General features: G+C 38.6%; 1 protein-coding gene across 5 annotated transcripts in view; it reads left to right on the forward strand.

Annotated features, from left to right (window-relative positions):
- The window catches only part of DYNC1I1 (dynein cytoplasmic 1 intermediate chain 1), a 277262-nt gene that overhangs the window by 63461 nt on the left and 189310 nt on the right, over positions 1-24491 (forward strand). For all 5 annotated transcript variants that reach the window (XM_006911921.1, XM_006911920.1, XM_006911922.1 and 2 more), the window contains one exon: positions 7009-7124. In XM_006911921.1, the coding sequence (XP_006911983.1) occupies positions 7009-7124 (116 nt within the window). The remainder of the gene's footprint in view (positions 1-7008; positions 7125-24491) is intronic.

Consider the following 24491-nt stretch of genomic DNA (forward strand, 5'->3'; position numbering starts at 1 on the left):
TTCAGCAGGCATGAATAAGTTTTCCAGCTACAAAAGCACCAAGACATCTGATGATTCCTCAGACTTATTTGTGATATTTTAAAGATGCAATAAAAATTGTATATTGAAAAAAAAAAAAGTGAAAAAGCAACCCACAGAATGAGAGAAAATATCTACAAATTATATACCTGATAAGTATCTAGTTTTCAGGATACATAAAAATCTTTTACAGCTCAACGATAAAAAGACCAAATAACCCAATTTGAATAGGCATTTCTCCAGAGAAATACAAATGGCCAATAAACATGTGAAAAAAATGCTTGACATCATTAGGCATCACGGAATGCAATTTAAAATCACAAAGGTACCACTTCCACTCAGTAGGACAGCTATAATAAAAAAGACAGGTAATAAGGATATATAAGGATGTTGAGAAATTGGAATCCTTGTGCACTGGCAGTGAGAATGTAGAATAGAACAGCAACTGTGGAAAACAATTTGGAAGTTCCTCAAAAAATTGAGCATGGAACTACCATATAATCCAACAGTTCCACTCCTAGATATATATATAAATTCCAAGAGAATTGAAACCAGACACCCACACAAAAACTTGTACACAAATGTTCACAGCAGCATTATTCATAATAGACAAAAGTGGAAACAACCCAAATGTCCACCAGCTGTTGAATAGATTAAAGGTAATGTGGTGTATTCATACAATGGAATATTATTCATCATTAAAAAGGAATGAAATTCTGGTATATGCGATAACGTGGATGAACCTTAAAACATTAAACTAAGTGAAAGAAGGGAAACACAAAAAGCCACGTATTGTATTATTCCACATATCTGAAAGTAGACAGAAAGTAGGTTAGTGGTTCCCAGGGGCTCTTTGGGAGGTAACAAAATGTAGGTGTAATTAGGTAGTGGTGAGTTTACACAACTTTGCAACTATACTAAAACACACTAAATCTTATACTTTAAAGGGGGTTATGCCATCCATAACCCCACCACCCATGTCCTTGTCATGTCAAAATTATTTTTCCATTTAAATTTGTTATCTTTATTCTTAAAGGCAGCTAGATCATAGTTTCTTTGAAATCCATTGGGTTTTCTTTAGCACTCCACATGTAGGCACGAAACAATGGCTCTCCATATTTTTAGGTCACAGGTACGATGACTTCAGAAGCTGAAGTTCTCTTATTCATGGCTTTGAAAGGAATGGAGGTCTTTTTAAAAAATAGAGACAAACCAAAGGTATCCAGCTTTGAATTTCCTTCATCTTTGAAATAGGAAAAGAGCCAGTTAGTGTATATTTATTAGAATTCCAATGGCAATGTACGTTTCTCATGCTGTTAATGATAGGACAAAATCCTTTTATTTGGGAGTAAGTTTGCATAACTGAACTCTCTTTAGCTTTGGTAGACATCATAATGACACTTAAGTTACACTTTGGACTTTATCTTCCTTGGATAATGAAACTTTGTAAGTACCTACCTAGCAAAGCCGTGCTAACCTTTTTGTAGGTGGATACAGACATCGCAAGTGAGCCAGAAACAGAAAGGGGATTAAGGATAGTGGTTCCTGCAAGGGAGCATTCTTGTGATTCATAACGTCCAACCAAGAGCAAATGGACATACCTGGGTAGATTGGACTGTGCTAGTGGTGGACTGGAAATATTTACACCCTGAGCACTGGCAAGTAACCTTCTCAAAGTTCAAGTACTTACAGTTTTTATTCTTTATCAAAACCTGACTTTTTTCACCCCAAGAAACATTTCAGCTTTGGTGCAATGTGGCTTTCCTCAGCCCGCTTGCTCAGCCAAGTTGATAGGACCAGGTGGAGAGGAAGCTTCCGGGACTTTGAGTGGGGAATCTAGCTCTAGCCCTGGGGGGATGTGAGCCTCCTGTTACTTTAGCAACATGCCAAGTCAGCTTGTGAAGGGTTGTGGTTCCATCACCTAGTGTCTCTGGCATCCTCAGGCTGAGTTTTTAGTTTTAAATCTAGGACAGACTCTTGTGCCAGTGCCTTAACATTTTGTACACTGCAAACTCCTTTATTTGACAGTCATCCTCTCACCCTGTCACTCATCTGTGTTCATCTTTGCACCTGGCCTATCTCATAGTGCTTTGTCAGCTTGATCCCAGAGACACCTTCCCTCCTCAGTGAGACTAAGGCCTCATGCTCTAGGATTCGGCTGCAGCATAGGGAGGTCCAAGCAAATCTAGTTAAATAATGAAGTCTCTGTCTCTACAGTGTAGTGTTTCTAAATAAGTGGTACTCAGCCTTTAGTGTGCTTCAGAATCTCGGGGTGGGGAAAGGGGGCTAATTAAAACAGATTGCTGGACTCTACTCCCAGAGTTTCTGGTTCAGGAGGTTTGGGTGTGGCCTGTGAATTTGTATTCTCATCTGTTCCCAGGTGGTGCTGCTGTCAGGGGCCACACTTTGGGAACCTCTTTTCTAGGACTTCTCTCATTTGGGGGTTCTCTATGTTTGTTAAATGCAGTCACAATGAATCCAAATATATGAGGCCTTCTTGTATTTAAGTGATTTTGATTTTCGTACAGTTATTTAGAACATGTACATTTAATTCGGCATATTTAAAATTTTATTAAAGCTTCTTATTTTAGAGCAAATTACCAAGGTGAAAATACACAGTATGATTTAAAAATAATAATGCCATGTCGACCATGGCACGGATAATTGAAGTCTCAATTTACGTTTCCGTATCATGCCTTCTGCCTTTTCCTCCTTCTCTTCTTCCTTCCCTTCCTACGTCAAACATTTATTTACTGCCTGCTCTGTACCTGACACTGAACTCAGGCACAGTGTACAGAGAAAACACAGAGAGAGATAAATAAGTTTGCAGTCGAGTCAGACATGAAAAGAGTGACATGTAGCAGAGGCTGCGGCGGAGGTTTATGTGTGTACAATAGTGAGGAGATGAGCTTGGCATTAAGCATAGTGGGACAGCGGGAAATGTATCCTAGCCAGACTCAGGACTGAAGAGCCAACATGGAATTTATAGCCTAATTAGAAGAAAAAGAATTATAGTAGCATTAATGGTACAATTTTTTTTCCTCCTTTGCTAGTTTAATTTGCATCCTTGAATAAAAGAATTATGAACTGGTAAGACCTTGAACAAAAATCAAAAACACACTCGGTGTTTATACTTCTAAAGAAAATAACTACTATATACTTCATCTCTTAGACGTAGTTATAAAGTAATTTTGTCAGCTGATTAAATTGTAGGAATATTTTAGGGAAGTCGAAGAAGGTTTCTATCATGGGGTTGTGTAAATGGATGGATTCTGGATCAGCTGAGACATGCAGATCCGAGGATTCTTTCAGGAGAGACTCAGAAGTGAGGACTGAGTTGGAGAACAGGTCTAAGAGAAAGGTCGTTGCCGTCGAATGTCGCCACCTTCTGGCCAGCCTTTCTAAACTAGCTAGAGCTGGGACAGTTAACTGTAGTGCTTACCTTGAAATACGGTCCTTCCATCAAGTCCTAATGACCCAGGCGTGGCTATTTCTCAGGAACCCTGTCTCGTGCTTATAAAATGAGCACATGGGCTTGGGTGTGGCCTGTGAATTTGTGTGTGTACAATAGTGAGGAGATGAGCTTGGCATTATTGTCTCGTGCTTATAAAATGAGCACATGGGCTTGGACTTCTACTATCTTAGGTTGTAAGCCTGTGCTTCAATGAGAGAATGAACGTGAGGCATTAGAAAAAAGCAGAGCAAGGTCAACCTAGCACAGTTTCTAAGAATATAGCCCTGGACTATAGAAAGAGCCAAGGCCTAGGTCTGTCACCTTTGTGATTTGGAGCAAATTACTTAACATCACTGAGCCTAAGTTTCCTCATCTATAAAATCGGAATACTATGCAAAATTTTAATAACAATAAAATAATACATGAAAAGCGTTGACACAGTTACTAAAACAATGGCAAAATAGCCACAAAGAATAAAATCATTTGTTATAAATGCAACTTAATCAATCTAGATATTGCATGGAAAGATGTGGTAATCTATCAGTACCCCATAATTAGCGTCAAAGCAGTTGCTTTAAAATTACAAGTCATTTGAGACAGAATCACCCTTAAGCCAGAACAACCACAAGTTTATTAATGTATCAGCTGATTGGCATGTTGAGAGAATCACATGATCATAACTAAACTTTTATTTATTTTTGTTGGCTTGAGTTGAGTTGGGACTTGAACTCACAAACATAGATAGCATCAATGAGGAACTGGTTGAAACTTTTCAGTAATTATTGAGAAAAGAAAATATTTTGTTTAGTGGAATAAGATCACTTCTTCAAACTAAGTTTTGAAAACTGAGAAGTTTCATGGTGATAATTCTTTTAGTTAAAGAAAAGGCAAATGGACTCTCAAGCAGCCAAAACAACCATATGCCCATACATAGAAGTTAGGAGTGTGATTCTTACGTTTTATTGGCAGATTTATCTTCAAATCTAAAAGAATCTGTAGATTGGAACATTTATAAATCTGCCTTGTCCGATTTTTTTTTTTTAAATGTAAGCATTATTATGATCAGTCAAAAGGATAAATTAAAGGTAGAATGCTTGAACCAGGAGTAGCTTGCTATGTGCCAGGCACTAAATTGAGTGCTTTATAAGTATTAGCTTCATTTAATCTTCACAATTACTATGATATGTCCCCATTTTACAGATAAGAAACATGAGGCTTAGAGGGGTTTGTCATTGTCCAAAGCTTTCACATACTATTTGGCTGGTAGGTGACAAAGCAGGGATTTGAACCTAGTCTTTCTATGAGTACATGACTTAACCATTATGCTATGCTGCCTCCCTAGTTGGTTTCAGTTTGCCATAGTGGATTATCAAATTACAGATGAGCTTCCTGTTGTCCACTGCCTGCTGCTGATCACACATGAAGATAGGCCTACAGCTTATGTCCCATTAGCAAGATGTGCTGGAATCTCTGCCTGCACAAATAGGTACCTCTTAGTGGGAGTATGGAGATCTTTGGGTCTCCCCCAGGTGCCCATCAAAGTCTAAGATCCAGGGTGATCTCTCCATGCCAGGGGTCACCCCTCCATGCCAGTAAGAGAAGCTCTGCCTCAAGCAGACCTTGGGTGTCTATTCCTTCAGATGCTTCAAGAAAGTCTGATTTCCTGAAGAAAAGCATTCTTTTCTGACACAAAAAGGCTTTAAAATAGTACCTGAATTTCTTTGATACTTTGAGCCTTTTACCTAGTTTGGTAATCTTGTTTCTAGTACATTTTGTATGTTTTCCCATAATGCTGTGTGAGCAGCCTGTGTGGAAGGGCTGGGGGCCCAGCTTCACCTTCTTTTACACTCTGTGGTTCAGACTCCTGGCGAATGTGGCCCAAGCTTGCGTGGAGCCTGGGGGCATAGTCACACTTACTGGGGCTGCAAAGACGGCCCCTAGGCTTGTTCTCTAAACCAGCCTTGGTTTGTTTGTGTCTGCTTTGTTCATATCTTAGATCTCATCTGAGTTGTTTTTAATTATTCAGAAAAGAAAAAAAAATGTATTTTCCTAGAATACTTGGGAAATTGTGCATAGAAATTCCTAGCTGTGCTATGCATCTACTTCCATTTTATTATTACTACTATTAAAAATAATGAGTCTGTGCCATCTCCTAGTAATAATTAAAAACAATAATATGAATAGGGTATGCTTCTACTGAGCCTAGAGAGCTAGGGAATGTAGGCTTTTGGCTAAATGATTAGTTTACCTTTCTATTTCTTTCTCAGAGACACTCACATACTCTATACCTGTAAATTTTTAAGAAATAGAATATGTTCAATATTAATACTAAATTTACATATTAAAATAATGTTCCAGAAACTATTATAAGATATATATGTATGTAAATTATGTACATGTATATACACAATATCTATGTGGTATATGCATTATATTTTGTGGTACATATATATTACCCATAACAATCTTAATTGTAAGTACTAATAATATCTCCATTTTATGGATGAGGGAACTGAGGCACAGAGAGGTTAGGTAACTTGTTCAAGATTACACACGGTTGGTAGGTGCTGCAGTTAGAGTTTATGTGCTTAATCACCAGACTATGCTGCCTCCATGATGTTTTCTGGGTGGCCCAGGAGGGCACTTCAGATTGTTGTGGTAACTCACAAATCACCATTGAGGACCTTAGGATGGAGTTTGGGTTGGTAGAAAAAGCACTGGACCAGGAGTCAGGCCGACAGTATTTTAGCCCCGTTCTCACTCTCCTCGTTTATCAAATGGAGATGATAACATCTGCCCATATGCTTCGTAGAGGTGTTTGAAAGATAGATGATATGATAGAAGTGAAAGGCATCTGAAAACATTTGACGTGCTGCATAAATATCCAGAAAGGATTTTTTTACATGGTTACCGTTAATTCCAAGCCAAAACTTTATCACTCTTAGCCCAGTGACCTCTTCACTCACCTAGGCTATGTCAGTATGTCTTTAAACAAATTCACGTGCTGATCTATGCTAGTTCCTTTCTAGAGGAATGAGGCATGTTATACCACCCCAACCACCGCCTTAGAATATGATCCCCTCATTGCTATTGTAGAGAACATGCAACTTCACTAAGGAATCATCTCTCTTTCCTCACATTCGAGAAGCATACTTCTCTTTTGTCCCTTTCACCTACGAGTCTAGAATCCTATATTATAAATGAAAATTCCCTTTATGAATTTAACTCAAGCAAAATCAGAGATGCTCAGAATGGAAGGAGTCTTTTCCGAGTTGGACTAAGATCTTGTTTTACAGATAGAAAAACTGAGGGTCAGCATGAGGGACCCATCTGACATCACGCAGCAAATTAGGGCCAAAGTGGACTAGCAGTCCTGACTTCCAGCCTAGGGCCAGTTCTACTTCCTGTCCATGACCTTTGTACTGGAAGCTAAGGGTATTTGGGGTTCGTTTGTTTCAGTCCTTTGTTTTAATACTGATAGCTCTTCTACAAGGAATACCTTCCCTCTCTAAGCATTTGTCCTTTGTTACTTACAGACGAAGACTGCATAAGCTGGGCGTATCGAAGGTTACCCAAGTGGACTTCCTGCCCAGGGAAGTGGTGTCCTACTCCAAGGAGACCCAGACTCCTCTGGCTACGCATCAGTCTGAAGGTGAACTGTGTCTTTTGTTTACTTCCCGTGTGATCTCTGGAGAAATTGCCAGAGTCACATCCTTCTTATTGATTTTGTGTCCTACAATAACAGATCTTCACAGGATGCAAACAGTGACACACTAAAGGCTTAAGGGCTCCTTTGGCTCTGACTTTGATAACTGTGGCGAGGGAACCCAGTGGTACTCCTCCAAAGAACCCAGGGAATTTACAGCGGATGACTTAGTGAGGTCACACTTTGTCAAACTGTGTAAGGAGGGAGATGATCACCAAAAGGTGATGTGATAGAAACTTTTCTGGATTTTATCAATGAGAAGAGTGTGTATGTTAAGATTCATCATTTGCAGGAGTCAGCAAACTACAGCCTATCACCTATTTCTCACCCATTTTGGAATACAGCTTCATCCAGTTTTTCATTTCTACATGGCTGCTTTCCGGCTATGAAGGTAGGGTTGAGTAGTTGTGATAGAGAATTTATGGCTTCCATAGCCCAAAATCTTTACTATATAACCTGATGCTTGACGGAAAAACTTTGCTGACCCATGATTTGCTTTGCCAATTTAGAAGACAACACATTAGAGTTTCTTACAACAAATTAAAAAGATTTCAATTGAAGCTCAGCCTAGGTGAATGAGAGTTGAACTTCATACATACCGGAAAACATCAAGTGGGAAAACCACATGCAAATCTTAGTGGATCAAAAACAATACACTGATAAGAGAAGTTGAAGTTGATAAATCAAAATGCTTCCTGGAAGTCAAAAATTAGACCAAAGCAGAAGAGGGATATGTGTATACTTAAAATAGGATAAGCGAAGGTCTCATTGTTTGAGAATAGCATTATTGTTAAAGCTAAGCCCATTCTCTTTTTACTTTATGTTATTTTATTGTTTAGTGTGATGAAGAGGATGTCAGAATTCTGGTCTCATTGTTGTTATGTAGTAAATACTGCACAAAAGCCATAAGAATGAAAAATGTTTCACATTTCCTACTTGGTTTACAGAAAATGTATAAATCAGTACAATTTGGTTTGTGCAAACTGTAGAGCTTTCCAATTTTGGTTCTACACACATAAGCAACATGAAATCTGATTCCTTAGGTAGAGCGCTGCCTACCAGCTTCCCGAAAACCTTTCCTCCCTAATGCTGGCCATCCTGGATGGTTCTTTGGTAGCAAGGCCTTTATTTTTCAAGTCCGATATTGAAATGAATTTTAGACACAAACAAGTAGCACCCTCTGGTGGTGAAATTTTAAACCACCCACTGCAACAAACGTGAGACCAGTACATTAATGTGGCAGAAAATACAAAGTTAAAAAAGCCTTCGGTAGTTCACCTAGTCTATCCTTGGACCTCCAGGCAGATCAGGAAGATCGTTAAAAAACAGCCTCACCACCCAACCCAAACATTTGTCTGAGTTAATTTGCTGCCAGAGGTATTTGCAGAGCTGTAGCCTGAGGTATGTTTATTTAGCCTAAAATTTGACTCATAACATAAAGTTATACAACTGAAATAGGAGAAGGAGTGAATTATTTTTTTGAAAATTTGTAGACTGCAAATATTGGCAATCATACAGAAATATTTATAGGGGAAGATAAATTAAGGATGAACAGGCATCAACTCTAAACTTTTAAACTGGAATACATCAAAAGGAAAAGCCTGTATATGCCATTTTATTACTGCGAAGAGAGCTTGGGAGCTCTCATTATGCTGTGGTCCAAGCAGCGGGAAAGAAGGAATTTATTTCTCAGCTATTGGCAGAAGTCCTTTCTGTTTTGTTAACAAGACTCACAGAGCTTTTTGTGGTGATTGTATTTCAGTAGTTCAGATTCCACAATGCAGACTTGAACTCAAAACTAGCTATTGTTGCTCTAGACATTAAAGCAATCCCCAGTGGGTTTAGAAGGAAGAACTTTGGATATGGGTTCAGCAAATCGTTCTTTCACCACAGACTATTCCTTGACTTTCGGCTGCCTGGAGTTCCCCAGCTATCTGGCTGATGAGGGTGCTCAGTGCTCACCTTTCACCTGCTATGTGAAGGGAGGTGGCAGAGGGAGAGGCAGGGGCAGCAGCAGACAGCCGACAGCAAGGATCTACCGCATGACACGTTTCGGTTGGCTTCCACTTTGGGGTCTTCAGCATGGCAATGTTTTCATGACAACCGCAGCCATTCAGAGGCAGGAAACAATGAACTACTGAATTTTATGACACAATGAGGCTCTTGGGTGGATAATATTTAAAGCTGTGGAATTTATAGGATCCACTTTATCTCTTTATTTCCTGTAGTATGTAAAGGAATGACAATTGTTTTTTAAGTCATTATGGGACTATGGAAAATTTAATAATATTTAAGCTAATGATCTCAGAACATCGATCTGTTCTACATCCAATGGAGTTCTTAGGCATTCTGTTTTTTATGTATTCTCATTTTATTTTTTTAAATGAAGGGGAAGGCACCCGGGATTTGCCCAAGCTCAAGCCTTTTTCGCCACTATGTACTAAAATGAACAGCCTCTTAATTTGTGATCATAATGACTTGTTACGAGAAACACTTCAGAGAATGATTTAAACCAGGAAGATTTAGGAATGGCATCTGCATGAACACTGTTTTTCCAATGCAAATTTAGAACTTTCCTCTTTACTTAGGTCAGTAGTTGCAAAGAAAGAAGGCTGAGAATAGGAAACACTGATTTCAGGGAGAGCTGGATCTCTCTACCCCATAACATTTTAAACACATGCTTTTTATTCCCAAGTAGTAAGAAAGGAAAAATATAGTTTCCTACCAAACTACCTCTGCCTTGCCTCTTATTACTGTCTCCCTGAACTGACCATGAGGTCCTGAGGTTAGTTAAGAACTGAGTCTCCTACATCTTTATTATAGCGGCTAAGTGACTAGCTCATAACAGGCACCTAACAAATGCTGTTGAATGACAAAGATGATGCCGGACATCTTAGAAACTCCAGGTTCTGTAATGACCCCTGGGAAAAATGAGAATTTCTTAACTTGTTGGAAAGATGTAAACCAATCTGGAGGGAGGAGGAGGGAACTTAAGACAACTTGTTCATAGTTTTGAAGAGTTCTCTGATCTTCTTCTTCTCGTCATGATATCTTATAAATGGGAACTTCGTTCTTCGTGTTGGCTACCCACATCCCTTCACTTCCCTCTCATATCTTATTTCTTATATCCAAGAAAGACCAGTTTGCTTGCATTTTCCAAGGTGCCGTGCAACCTCACGCCTGCACTTACTGGCACATACTGTCTCCATGCCTGGAATGCCATTTCTCCTGCTTCCCTTCCTTCAGGACCACAATCAAGGGTCAGCTCCTTGGTAATTTCTCTTCTAGTAGACATCCCTCCTCACACCAGGGGCACTGTCCATTGTCCCCTTCTCACACTGTATGTAATTATTTTTTAAGTGTCTGCCTTTTAGACTGTGATCTCCTTGAGGGCATGGCATGTGTTCTTTACTTCTATGCCCCACGAAGTGCCTGGCACAAAGGAAGGGCTCAATAGATATCACTGGAAGAGATGAAGAATGAGGTGATCCTGGGAAATAAGAAAGAAGGAAGACGAAATGCTCATTGTATTTCAGGGAGGATGGAGGACGATCCATGCATGAAGGCTATGTAGGTTTGATGGTTTTTTTAAGGAAAAGTTGTGAGAGCAAGATTGTGTCGGGAGTTTAGCCAAGCCTCTGTTTCACTTTCTCGGCTGATGCAGGCAAGCCTGCCCATGAACGTGACACAGTTATGAAAACTAAAGGAGAAATCACAGAGGCAGCCTGGGTTGGCCCAGGGTAGAGCAAAGCAGTCATCCAGTTTCTACTGTGCAGAGATACTATTTAAACTACTTTGAGTTTGGAACAGGTGTGCAGAAAGGCGGCCAAGGAAGGCTCTTGTTTCACCTTTGCATTTTTTTAAAAAAAATATTTTTTTGGCTGGTTAAGGAGAATTTCTACCTTGGTTCCCATTCTCTCCAGCATATACTCAATACAGAAGCTGCAGGCATAGAGACAGTTGCCCAGAATAGTCTAGTTCAGTACTGTTCAATAGAAACATAATGAGCCATTTTTATTTTTAATAATGTTTTATTTAACCTAATACATTAAAACATTATCATTTCAATAGGTAATCAGTATAAAAATTATCAGTGAGATATTGTACATTCTTTCTTTTTGGTACATACTTTTTTATGTTAAATCTTCAAAATCTGGCTTATATTTTATACTTACAGCATATCCCAATTCAGTTACTAAATTTTCATTGGAAATACTTGCACTGTTGTAAGATTCCATAAAATTTACAATTGAAAATATAGATTCATAATACAAAATAATATTAAATGTCAATAAAGAAATAAACCATGATAATATAATTTTTTAAAAATGTAGATTCATATACTACTGTCATTCCAAATATTTTTAAAAGCTTTTAAATAATTATATCAAATATCACTTGTTAATTTTAAACTTACATCAATTAAAAGTAAAAATGAAGCTCCTTAGCTGCCTTAGCTACATCTCGTGTGTTCAATAGCCACATCGATTGGTGGCTTTTGTACTGGACAGCTCGGGTCTAATTGCACAGGTTCAGATGCAAAGACCCACAAAACCAGCCTGATCTTCACTTTGCCCTGGCTGGGCAGAGGGGCTGGGGTGAGAAGACCTCTCTTACTTGTAAAGAACTCCTTCTTTCTGTGAGGCCAGCCGAATCCAAGGTCATCTATAACACTTGTTAAATGATTGGACAGAGCAAAGTTGTACCCTCAGCAGGGCAAGTTCAAAATAAGGCTCATCCTGTCATCCCAGAGGCAGTTGTGGGAACCCCTCTAGGCTCTTCTTTCACAGTCCATGGTTTACACATTGAGATATTCATTCCTTCTACTCCGTCTTCATGCTGCCCAAAGGACTGCCGAAGACCATGTATGACCTCCTGGTTGGGTATCCGCACCTCTGCCGCTCCCTTCTCCCCTCTTCCACTACATGAAGTCAGGAGAGATCAGGATTAAGATTTGAGTCCTAAACTGCTGACAGTTGAATTCTAAATCTTCCTACATCTTGGTGGCCCTAGGAGCATAATTCTTTGGTTCAAAATTTTCCAAAGAATCTAAGTGGAATTTTTATTTGGAACCTTAAATTTGAAATCCAACAGTTCTTAGAAATATAAAATAATTCCCTAACGAAAGCCAATCCTGAAACACCTAGAGATGAAATGAGAGAAAACAGGCTGCGGTGTTATAACCTTGACTCAAGCTCTTCAACTGGTTCCCAATTTCCTGGACCTTATACTCTTTCTCTGAACTTGTTATTTAAAGCAGCCGCGTGTTTGGAGACAAGCCGTGGTGGCATCTGGATGCCAATTAAAAATCCCTAGTGAAGCTGACACATACTGTTCTTATTTTTAGCTTCTGCTTCTTAGATAAGAACTGACACTTTTCCTGAGACAGATTGACATTTGCCGTGTTTTGCTTCCTTGAAATACGCCTGCTATTTCCCCTTTGACACTTGTTTAAGTGTTAATCCTCTTTTAGAACAAACTGTAGAGCCTCCAGGCCCATGTTAATAAGCTTGGGGATTGAGGGATCCTATCCTGGGAGATTAGTTTTCTTTACACAATGTTAATCTCGTATCATCTTGGCAAGACTCTTGAAAGACAAAAAAAAAAAAAAAAAAAAAAAAAGGCTACCTAAGGAATATAGACATTTCAGGTATTATTTTTCAGATATTATTTGTGTTAAATAGTCAAAATGTTCTGGTTAAAAAAACCTCTGTTTTTCTTGATTTGGGTTAGACATTAAAGATATTGGCCTACAGTCTAGCCAGTCTTGATATTCCAGAAGAGAAGGCTTTTAATCTCTATTGGGTTCAGTGACAAACCAACACCTATGTCTCAAAAGAATAGTAACATAATGAAGTGGCTACACTATTGCTCTAAAATCTAGGACCTCTTCTACAATTTCCTTTAGAGCTTTGCCACAGATACTTTGGGCATCACTGAATCACCTAACTATAACGTCTAAATAGTTTAGCCACTTAGAAGCCATATGAATTACTTGTTAAATGGATTGAATAAATACATGCAGAGTTTGACTATGTTGTCTGCAAAAGCCAACATGGCCCACCAAGCACTATGACTCAGCATTGAAGAAACAAAATATTTGCACTATACTTTGGCATTTACTGCTAGAGCCATAGAAACTTTCCTGAAGTAGCAGGTGCTTATGTTTTCAAATACTTTTCTCCCATCCTCTAGCCTATCTATGTCTTAACAAGATATTAAAGGTACCAATCCAGCTTATCTTCCAGGTCCTGCTGATATGATGCCCTGCGTTGTAGGTAAGATGATCAAGGTCTATTAATAGAATCACAGAGCTGGCTCAACCCTGATGTAAGATGATGAAGATGCAAAGAGAAATGAGGTGGATCTTCTTTGGATGTCAAGCAAAGTTTAGCATAGAATGTGGTTTGGGAGTACGTGCAGGCCTTCATATCTTCTCCGAATTCAGTTTTCTGTTATTTCCCAATCAGCACTGTCACTTTTACATAAGTACGTTGGTGAGACTGGCAATTCAATGGCATAAAGTCAGGAACAGAATTTGGAATTTGCATCTGACTTTGGCAGACATTTACATAGACATTTATCACAACCAGCAAATTCCCTGGGCCTAGGCCTTGAGCTAGAATATTGAAATTTGAGCTTGTCATCTCTTCTTCAAGCTGTCTAGTCCCATTTGAAGCTGCCACCTCACCCTAGCATCTTTAAATTCTTCATGCCATTCACACTATTCAATGCAGTGACAATTTGATCCCTTAAATCCTTCTTTCCTGTGGATACTTCATTAAAGACTGCCACAGAAGAGAAATCATCTAGCTATTTGTTACGGCTGGCAGGTTACCATTCCTGAACTCTTACTAAATTTTCATTTGCTTTAGCCCCTATTAGGATAAATAACCAGGACCAATTCCCCGTGTGACTGTCTTTTGATAGCAATTTCTATACCGGTCTGAATTCATGGTTGCCAATAATAGAAACTAACTCTACTTAATTTAAACAGAAAAGGGATTTGTGGGAAAGATATGAGATACTTGATAGAATTGATGAAAAGTTAGAGATTTAGGTCAGAAATGGAAAAAAGGCAGCCCTCACCCCCAATGCAACTGCATTTGGAAACAGGTTTCATAAGAAGTAATGAAGGCTAACTAAGGTCATCAGGGTAGTATTCTACTCTGATAGGATTGATGGCCTTATGAGAGGAAGAAGAGAGATCTGTCTCTCTTTCCACGGGCAACAAGGAAAGGCCATGTGAGGACACAGTGTGGAGGCGTGAACAAGCCAGGAAGAGAGCTCCCACAAGACACTGAATAGGCTGGTAACTTGATCTTGGACTTCCCAGCCTCCAGAACTGTGAGAAAATAAATTTCTCTTGTTTAAGCCACTCAGTCTATGGTATTTTCCTATGACAGCCAAGCCGACTGAGACAGCAGCTAACACAGCAAGGTCATGCCACTGAACTTGTTCAGCCTGGTAAGAAGACCTGAACCTTCTGGACTTCTTGTCATAGGCAGTCACTGTTATGCTCAAGATTTGAACTCTGTACTCACTGTTGCCTTGAAAACCTCTGCCTCTCCTGGCATCTCGCCAGTGCTCCCTCAAGATTTAAACAGTGGTGTAAAAGTCCACTCGCTGGGCCTAGGTTACATGCTCAGCATTAGCTATGAGGAGCCAAGTACAGGAATAACTGTCTCTACTCAACTTCCATAATGTCAGGGGAGGCTATGACTCTACTGTGATCTATTTTTATATACTCCCCTCCAAAAAAAAGTTGTGTGGATGTTGGACAGCCAAAAAAAATATGTTTAAAAGATGCTCACTCTGGTGTGAGAAGAAAAAAGGAGATATAAAGAGAAAAATTATAGTAAATTATATTTACTATAATTTATATTATATTACTATAATTTATAATATAATATTAAATTATATTTATTATGTGTCTAGCACACTCATACATTATTGCACTTATGATGTTGCTACAAAATTTACTCAACTTTAAAATCAGAAGTGCATAGAAAATATAACTCCTTGTTTTGTCTTCCGTTGTCTACAATACTACTGGCTATCAGGGGAAAAAAGGAACAATGTATAAAACAAACAACCTTAGTTCAGTCTCTTGTTTTAAACAGACTCCGTTGGTATGTTTTGTTATAATAGGGTAGAAATGCTCAAATTCTCATGGAACCTCACTCTCACCTAGTTTTCTCCCTAAGATCCAAGTATAGAGGGGCAAGAGGTGAGGTTTCCATGATCTCATGGCATTGGGGACGTGGGGAGGGGTAAGAGGGACTCTGGTGTCATGCCTGTCCTTGACAGTATGCTGGCTGACTTCTGCAGCTCTCTGATATAATGGTCTTTGCCCACCTGGGCTCTGGCGCCCAGTGCTACAGCATGCAGCTGGCAAACTTGTGTCTGTTCTTTTGGCTTGGTAGTGTTCCTAGGGAGCATGGGCCATTTCCCTTTTGGTGACTTGGTCTCCTCTCAGCTTTCATCATCTTCAGACTTTGAGTCAATCAATACCTTGTTCTCTATCCAGCCCCTGGGCTAGGAGTTCATCCCCAGCTCCTGCCACCTAATCCCTTGTTCCACCACAGCAGATCCCTGGCAGACTGGCCCTAAGTTCAGTGTCCATGCCTCATATGATCTAAAGGAGGTTCACAAGCACTCACCAGTTCTCTCTGTCTTGTCGTGCCGACCAACCCCAGTGAGGCTGGGTTGCGTTGTGCATGAGACCTGTTGCATAATGGTCTCCTCCTAGGTTCCCAGACAAAGAATGTGGTTCAAGGGTCCCTGTGCTCATGCCTCTCTCACTTGTTTAACACGCTATCCTTCCCAATGCTTCTTTCCAGAAAGTGGATATCTAGATATATCTGAAAATTTCTCTCTTTTTCCTAAATGCTCTTTTTCTTGCCATTTATATGGAAATAACTTCCTCTGTTTAATTTTTCCATCGATTGAGGGAAGGTTTTCTTTTTCTTTTTTTAAAATGTTCTTTTGACATTCTAAATGGTAAGAAAAAGGAATTTGGAGTATCTTTTCTCTCTCAGTTAAATCTAGCTTTCACCTTACTGTTCCAAAATCCAGTTTTTTTAGATGGAAGCTGATTCTTACTTTAGCTGTTTTATTTTCATTCTTCTGTATCAAATACTAATCTTTATCCTAGCAAACAAATGCCCTAGATAGACTAGAGTGAAGACAACTATGTTCAGGAAGACAAATAAAAAGCACATTAATAATTTTCAAATATAACTCTCACTGTACACCAAAACATAGAGGATGTTGTTTCCATTTATTTCTCCTGATCCATGATATAGTCAAGAAAACACAGGGATTACAGAATACTGTAGGGTAGTGAACCTTTCATTCCCTCGAGAATTACAGTTGATATGTTGACTAATTAAACAAGTATGGAAAGGTTCCGCTGTCAGTATGGCAGCATGGGGAACTGTGTGGATCTGATTCCCAGGAAAACTAATAAAAATTATAAAAAAAACAAAAACCAAAACCAAAAAACAAACAAACAAAAAAACTATTTTAAGTCTCTGGAAATGGTCCCAAGGGCATACAGCAAATGAAAAAACTATCTATTCAAGGAAACATACTAAAACTTGGTAAGAACAGGAAGAGTCTGCGGCATTGAAACCACAGCCCACTCATTTTCTTCCTCTTCCCAGTTCAACTAGAAGCAAATTCCACTTCAAACAGGTACATCAAAAACAGGTACACAGAGGTGCCACTCCCTTAGCTCCCAGTTGTAGGGCTGTGGTATCTTTCTTACTGGGAGGGGCAGGGCATTAGCATTTCCATTTATGCCCCTAGCTACCTGATTCGGAGCCTGAGTTCCAAGCAAGTGCAGCTGAGAGGTAGGTATTCCCTTCTTCTGCCCAGCCCTGACTCGAAGGATGGCAACTTTACCTTGGGTTCAACATGATAAAAATACTGGAGCCCCAATCACCCTCATCCCAAGTTCATGTGTAAAGCGGAGGTTCCATTCAGGGAGAGGCAAGCCAGACAGAGGCTACAGCAGCACCCCACTTTGCCAAGCACCAGCTCTGAGAGCAGAAGTGTTACTCAGAGAGAAGTATGCCACTGTCCCTTCCCCTGAGCTTCAAAGTCTTGGCTCAGATAATTTGCCTAGGAGAAGAAGCAGTCCATAAAAAAAAGCTTGGAATCTCATCCCAAAGATGTGCATGGGCAAGTTCAATCCTAAGGGCATCCTCAAAATAATGGAGGTTGTAGTGTAAGGTATTAAGAGGCAACTGATAGATGCATTTGAGATATAAGCTGAACCACAGGCCAGCTAGTTTACCAGACAGCACCAGGGAAACAAATAGCTAAGAAGACCCTTCCTGGGATCAGGCAAATCTCAAAAACTGATCTCAAAAACTATCCCTGTGAATGAACATGAATTTAATTAAATCAATCTGTGGAGAAATTTGTGCCCCATGGCATTGTTGCAAACAACAGAGCAGTCAGCCAGCAATTAGTGGAACTTAACAGCTCAGTGTGGTCTGGGAGAGGGACAGTTAAAGAGACTACAAAAGATCGATATTCCAGGATGGCAGTGTCCATGCCCAAGGCTGCACCCTCCCAGGAGCAATATCACAGGAAGAGGGAAGAACAAACTTGACCAAAGCAGTCCAGTCACTAAACAAATAAACAAACAAATACCAAACAATAACCAACCCCTGAGGAAGGGGAAGGGGATCAATCTGTACCCAGAGTCACTACAACATATTATCTAAAATAGTCAGTTTCCACAAAAAAAAAAAGTGAAAGAAAAAAAGGAAAGAAAGAAAAAAAAAGTGAGGCAGACAGAGAAACTGGCAAGTCTTTACAGGAGGCAAAGAAACTCCCTATGAGAGCAACCAGTCTGTTGGATATAACAGATAAAAACTTCAAAGTCATGGTTACACACCAGAGAGAAAGAAAAGAGCGAGCTTTTTCAAAGCACTAAAGGAAACCATGATTGAAAAAGTAAATGAGGGTATCATTGCAATATTTCATCAAGTAGAGGATATCAATATAAAGAGGCAGAAATGATAAAAAAGGACGGAATATAAATTCTAGATTTGAAAAGGACAACTGAAAAAATTTAATGAAGGGCATAATAGTAAGAATTTGCAAACTTGAAGCTATATCAATAAGAGAGTAGTCAATTTGAAGACTAGAGAAAAAGAATGAATGAAGAAAAATGAATTCAGAGAGATGTGGGATACTGTCAGTAAATCAGCATACATGTGAGAAAAATGAATTTTCACTTATAAGGAAACCCAATAAGGTTAACAACTGACTTCTCATCAGAAACAATGGTAGCCAGAAGACAGTGGGATAACATACATAACAAGCTCAAAGAAAAACTCAACCAATAAATGTGAATCTAACGAAACTTTCTTTCAGAAATGAAGGTGAAATAAAGACATTCCCAGATAAACTAATAATTACAACATTGTATTGCTAGCTTTGTAACATATATAGATATCTTATATATAACAATAATAGCATAAAAGAAGGAAAGGGCATAGGGCTATATAGGTGTAACGTTTTCATAGATCATTGGAATTAAGTTAGTATTAATCTGAAGCAGACTGATTATTTAAGATGTATATGGTAAACCTCAGACAACCACAAAGGAAATAACTAAAAAAAAAGTGAAAAAAAATAATTAAATAATTAAGATGTTATAAAATATTCACTTAATGTTGAAGCAGTAAAAATATAATAGAAGAACAAAAAAGACATGAAACATACAGAAAACAAAAATAAAATGGCAGATATAAATCCCACTATAAAATGGCAGATATAAATCCCACTGTATTTTAGTGAGTGGTGGGATGGGAATGGGAGTGGGCACCTTGATAAAACCAGACCTGCCACACAGAGACTTATAGGTGTGCTGGCTACAGAAGATACAAAGACCAGGCAGCAGGTGTATGTAACAAGGGAATATAGTAGCAATACAGAAATACTTCATTGCACTTTGCTTTATTGTACTTCACAAATGTTGCATTTTTTACAAATCGAAGGCAAGACCCTCCACCAGCAAAGTGATTACAACTTGCTTTATTCTGGAACTAAACCTGCAACGTCTCCAAGGTATGCCTGTACAGGCAGGCAAATTCTAATCCAAAAAGACAATGCAGTGGCCTACAAAGAGATGTCTAGGATTGGAACATAGTGGAATATAGGAGAAAATGGAGTTTGCAGTAGAAGAAGGTGTTGGAAAAGTGGTGGGAAAAAAAATGAAGACAATTTGAAAGTGGCAGAAAATAATGGCATGTGAAGGTAGCATAGTGTCAAGAAGTTCTGATAGTAGATAACTTTTTAAAATGATAATAGGATATTATCCATAATAGAAATATGTTATATCTTGAGGATCAACTGAAATCTATTGGTAGTGACTATCTAGATTACTGTATTGAGGATTCTGAGGCTCCATTCTACCTCATCCCAATGAAAGATGTCTTCCATGGGCGTGAGATGGGAAGCAGGCATGCCTTTTGTGAGCAAACACTGGCTGAAACCATTTCTGAGGACGGGACTGGAGCAATGAGAATCTCAGCTATCATTTACATTTTATTATATATAGACTATGGAATAACTCTTTTCAATACTTTGTTATTTGAAGAAATTTTCCAATGTTTATTATTTTTATTTTTATTTATTTTTTGCTGATTTTCTATAGTCTACAGTAACTAGCATTAAAACTCTTAAATGAAAAGGAGAAACATTTGGGGGTAATAATGAAGCAAAGAACAATTAATTTCAAGGAGAAGGAACTGCAGAAGTAGAGTAAGTAATGGTAATCAAAAAGTGCAAGAGAAGGAGGCTCGGCCCTTGTGGCAGAAAGCAAGCAAGAAAGCTGTAAACAAAGAGATAGTGAAGGACATGGAAGTTGGGGCAGGAGAGCTCCATGTGGTCTCCACACATTTTAGACAGGCAATGGGGTTAAATCTGGGGCATCCAGTTAAAGGCATTGGAGATTCAGCCATGTGACCTGGGCTTCGTGGGAGGGTACAGTGTGAAGGAAGGGCCTTCCGTTCCCTTCCTGGAAGAAAGAGCTCCCCTCAAAACCCTTGACTCTTGTGCCTTTCTTTTCTTCTCCTCAGAGAAGTGGGTTTGTAGGAAGGCTGGCAGACGATAATTATTGGCCAGTATTTCTTAATTGGATGTAACTAATTTATCAGTGGTCCTAAGCATGGGAAATTTAGTCTCTTTATACTATTGTCACAGATAATATATGTTACACTATTGACCAGATAGAGGTGTTGACATAAGTAAGAGTGTTTGCTGTGCCAAATGTGAACTGTTCTGGGGCCTAGAATTTAGGGGAAAAGTGAAGGGGAAGCTATGAAAATTAGAAAATGGTTTGTGAGACCAGGGGTCTGGGGAGGTTGTTATGCTTGGTGACTTGTTAAAAAAGAAACAAATAAATGAAGAACAACAAAAACTCTGATCACTATCATCATAGAGCCCTAATGTATAATAAGTTTTCCCATAAAATCATCAGTGCAGGATTCCATTTTTGATAACAATTTGGATGATTTTGTCAAAACTAACAAACAAACAAACATGTATCTGACTGAGAAGTTTTCCTTTTCATAAAATAAGATAGTTTTTTGAACTACAGGAGAATAGTTGATCTCATTTAACAGCCTAAAACTTGTGTGAAATTTGTGTCCTTGTGGTCAATAGAGCAGGTGGCCATTTTCACTGTGAGTGTGGCATACCGAAGACTCGGAATGTTGCTAATATGTTTTTCTGGTACTGGGAAAAAAGATTGAGCTCATGGCTCAAAGAAAATGAGAATAACCTTTCATTCCCTCTACCTAATTATTCTTGGGTGTCGTTTGCAGACTGTGGCAGCCCATTCACATTTCCTGATTAAATAAGCAGTTGGGGTCAGGCAAATGGTCATGCCATGGAATGGTATGCTAGATGATGGCAAGAATAGTTCCAAAGCAAGAAGCAAAATATGATGCAGTGTGTATTACTATGATGAAATTGTATGAGTTCATAATTTATTAACTGTTCACAGAGGGTGAGATTTGCTTTGTGTATCACTCATTTTATAATTCTCATTCGTTCCATACTTGCTTTGGCTGAGGGCCAAACATGGACGTGTGTTCTCCTATCTTCGGGAGTACCATTTAAAATTTCCTTCCATTCCTATTTTCTCCACTGTAACCTCCACTTAGGAAACCGTTGTCTTTCTCTTGGACAACCATTTTGATTTGTTTGGACACCACAAAATTCATGTCTTTTTTTCAACCCTTTCCTTAAGAGGATATTATAAAGATAAATGACAAAATGATTGGAAAATGCCTTTCCTTAAACTATTATTTCAACGATAGAGATTGGTTTTGCTGCTAGAGGACAGAGGAAATATATATGTAATAACAATCTTCCCCTCATAAAATAGATCAGGACAGTGTTCTTGCCAAAATTGGGGGTTTCTTAGTAGTGATGAGTTTAAGGATGTGCCCGTTTTCCCAAGAAAAGAATACCATATTTCTTAAAGTACTTGGATAGAGAGTTTGAGCAGCTGTTTCACTGGATCCTCAGTTCATGCACAGCACTAACCTCAGCAGAGTCATCTAGCAGAACTAAATAGTGGTCCAATCATCTTTAGGTGCCCCAGACAAGCCGTGATTTGGGCTGCCAGAGGGATTCTTGGGTGGGCTGGTGGTGATGCATCTTCCAATAAGCATTATTACAAGTGTCAGCTTAGGTAAATTCATGTTCATCTGGGTTCATTTTATCTTATTTCGTTTTAATTTAACCCAGATCTTGAGATTCAAGTGTTATGTTGAGCATTACTTTAGTGAGGTATGGTGAAATTTGAAGAGGGAAAAAATGTTCCTTGCCACCCTTACAGAGACAACACACAGAGGAAATAGGACTTTTCCCCTCCCTGTTTTGGTAATTCTTGGCTTGGCATATTTGGGTAAGAAAATGAAAGGTTTGCCTACATAGTTGAAATCTCTCGTCACATTATATCATCTGAAGCCTATTTGTACGTTGGGATCATTTTATTTGGTTTTGGTTAGACATAAAAGTGTTCTGTGGTCTCCTATTTTTTTCAAGGCCTTCTGGCTTTTGGAAAATTGAGTGATTTCATCCTTGTCCGGGTTTCCTAGTGAAATCTTTTATTTTTACTCAAATTACTTGATCAATTAGTTATGTCAGCTGCCCAAAATGTGCCTTTTTATTAATAGCACCTTTTATCAACTCATTGGAATTAGACATTACAACCATGGTCTGAGGCTGGTAACATCTTGCAATAATTTATAAATATTACTTTAAAAAATAGCACCACAATTGCTCATTCGTGAACTTTTTGGATGTGTCCCTGTGTGAGAAATTGTGTTCGTACTATTATTAGTTCTGACAAACTGGATTAGGTCTTGGCTATTGTTAAGTGGTTCTATCTGCCCTCAAATCTACTGAGAGACACAGCATTCTTAATGAATTTAATTAAAACTGCATGCGGTTTATACAGTCGCCTCTAGCCAATATGCCATTCTTCTTGACTGAATGGAGTTCTTGCTAATGCATAATGATGTTTTCTGTGAGAGATGTTTGAAACCCTTCATAGTAGCCTCAAGGTAGTTTCCACGGAATGACATGGTGATGAAATATTAAAATAATAAAAAAAACTTTTCTACTTAAGTGAGTCATGTTTACACTAAGTAATGTATGCACAAATGTATTAAATATGTTTGTTGAAGCTGTGAGAGACATGGGTTGTATTTCAACACCAGCAATATGTTGGCAGTGAAAGATTTTTAAGAAATTCAAATCTGGCAACACTTTGGATGATCTGCTATGTGTATTATTCTTTGAAGTAGTAAAAAAAGGCCATTATGGAATTTCCTCGTAATATTTAGTTCCTTTTGGCCAACTAGTTTTAACGAACAAGAATTATATGGAAAGATGGTTCTCAGCATCAATTTTAACAGTCTTGGAAGGCATCAATGATAGAACTTTGTCTTTTTTAAAAATAAAGACATCCACTGTATTTTCTTAATATTGTTAAAGAGGAAATTATTTAATAAAATTCTGTGGAAGGGGTCAATGAAGCCCTCTGATTGAATAGACTCAGTTTCTAATTCTGGAAATTGATCTTTGATGGTAATGATAAGAGAACTGCAGGAAAATAACACTCATCTTGAGTGTTGTTCCCTCATATTTAGTCTTTTAAAATGTCAAAACACTACTGAGGAATCTTTTCAATCATCTCTATTAAGTACATAACAAATGTCTAACGATTTTATAGAACCCAGCAGGGCCAAGGTTAGAAGGGTTTTGTAAGATTATAGAGAGGAAGTGGTCCTTGGAAGGCAGAAAGCTCCAGGTAGATGTGCCTCAGAATGGGGAACAGATTCCTGATCATGGAAGTTGACAGGGAAGAGAGATAAACTCAGATTGAAGAAGTCCAGTGAGCACTGAGGGGAACGATGAACTTTCCTTGGGAAGAGAGTTGAGATAAAGGAAGGTCATGGAATCTGGACTGTGATTTCTTGAGAAGTCAGTGAAATAGACAACTGGCATGAACAATGAAGAGAGGCTAAAGGAATGATAGAGGCAAAGACAGCTTACAGGCTGCATGCACAGCAGTGTTCTCGATTACTTCTCTGACACTCAGTTTCTTAATTTACCTCATGGGGTTGCAGTGAAGATCAAATGTAATCCATGGAGAAAAAATTCCATATAAAATGCTTAGCACAATACTCGTTAGAAATGCTCATAAATTTTTAGCTTAAAATTACCATTTATACTTATTCTAACTAGGTGTCTTAACAGTTTCATAAATAATCCACATATTAATTCAAAATCACCAAATAGTCTCTCATTTCTAGTACCCCCATCTCTTCTCCAGATCTGAATGGCATGTCATTTTAGGGTTTTTATTTTGAGAAACACACCTCATCTTAGCTCCTTAAAACTGAAATAGTTTTAGGTAGCAGTATTCTCTTTCAACATTTCATTGAATGACAGGAAGAAAAACATTAAAGTTTTTTTTGTTCTTTGGACTTTATTTTTTGTCCCCCAATTTGGGGAGATGAAAACAATTTCTCCATAGAAAAGATGAGCTATCAAAGTCATATTATGAATCCTACTTTCAAGATTTGGGTGACACTAATTAACAATAGCAGCTATCACTTATTGAGCTCCTATGACTTGCCAAGTGGGATATCATATCCACATATGTTTCTCCACAATTCTCATCCCTATGCCAAACAGACTGCATTATTCCACATTTTATAAAGAAACTAAGATTCAGGGAGCTTAACTTGCTGACAGACAGCCGAGCCA

This window comes from Pteropus alecto, unplaced genomic scaffold (genome assembly GCF_000325575.1).
Source record: "Pteropus alecto unplaced genomic scaffold, ASM32557v1 scaffold21, whole genome shotgun sequence".
NCBI lineage: Eukaryota > Metazoa > Chordata > Mammalia > Chiroptera > Pteropodidae > Pteropus > Pteropus alecto.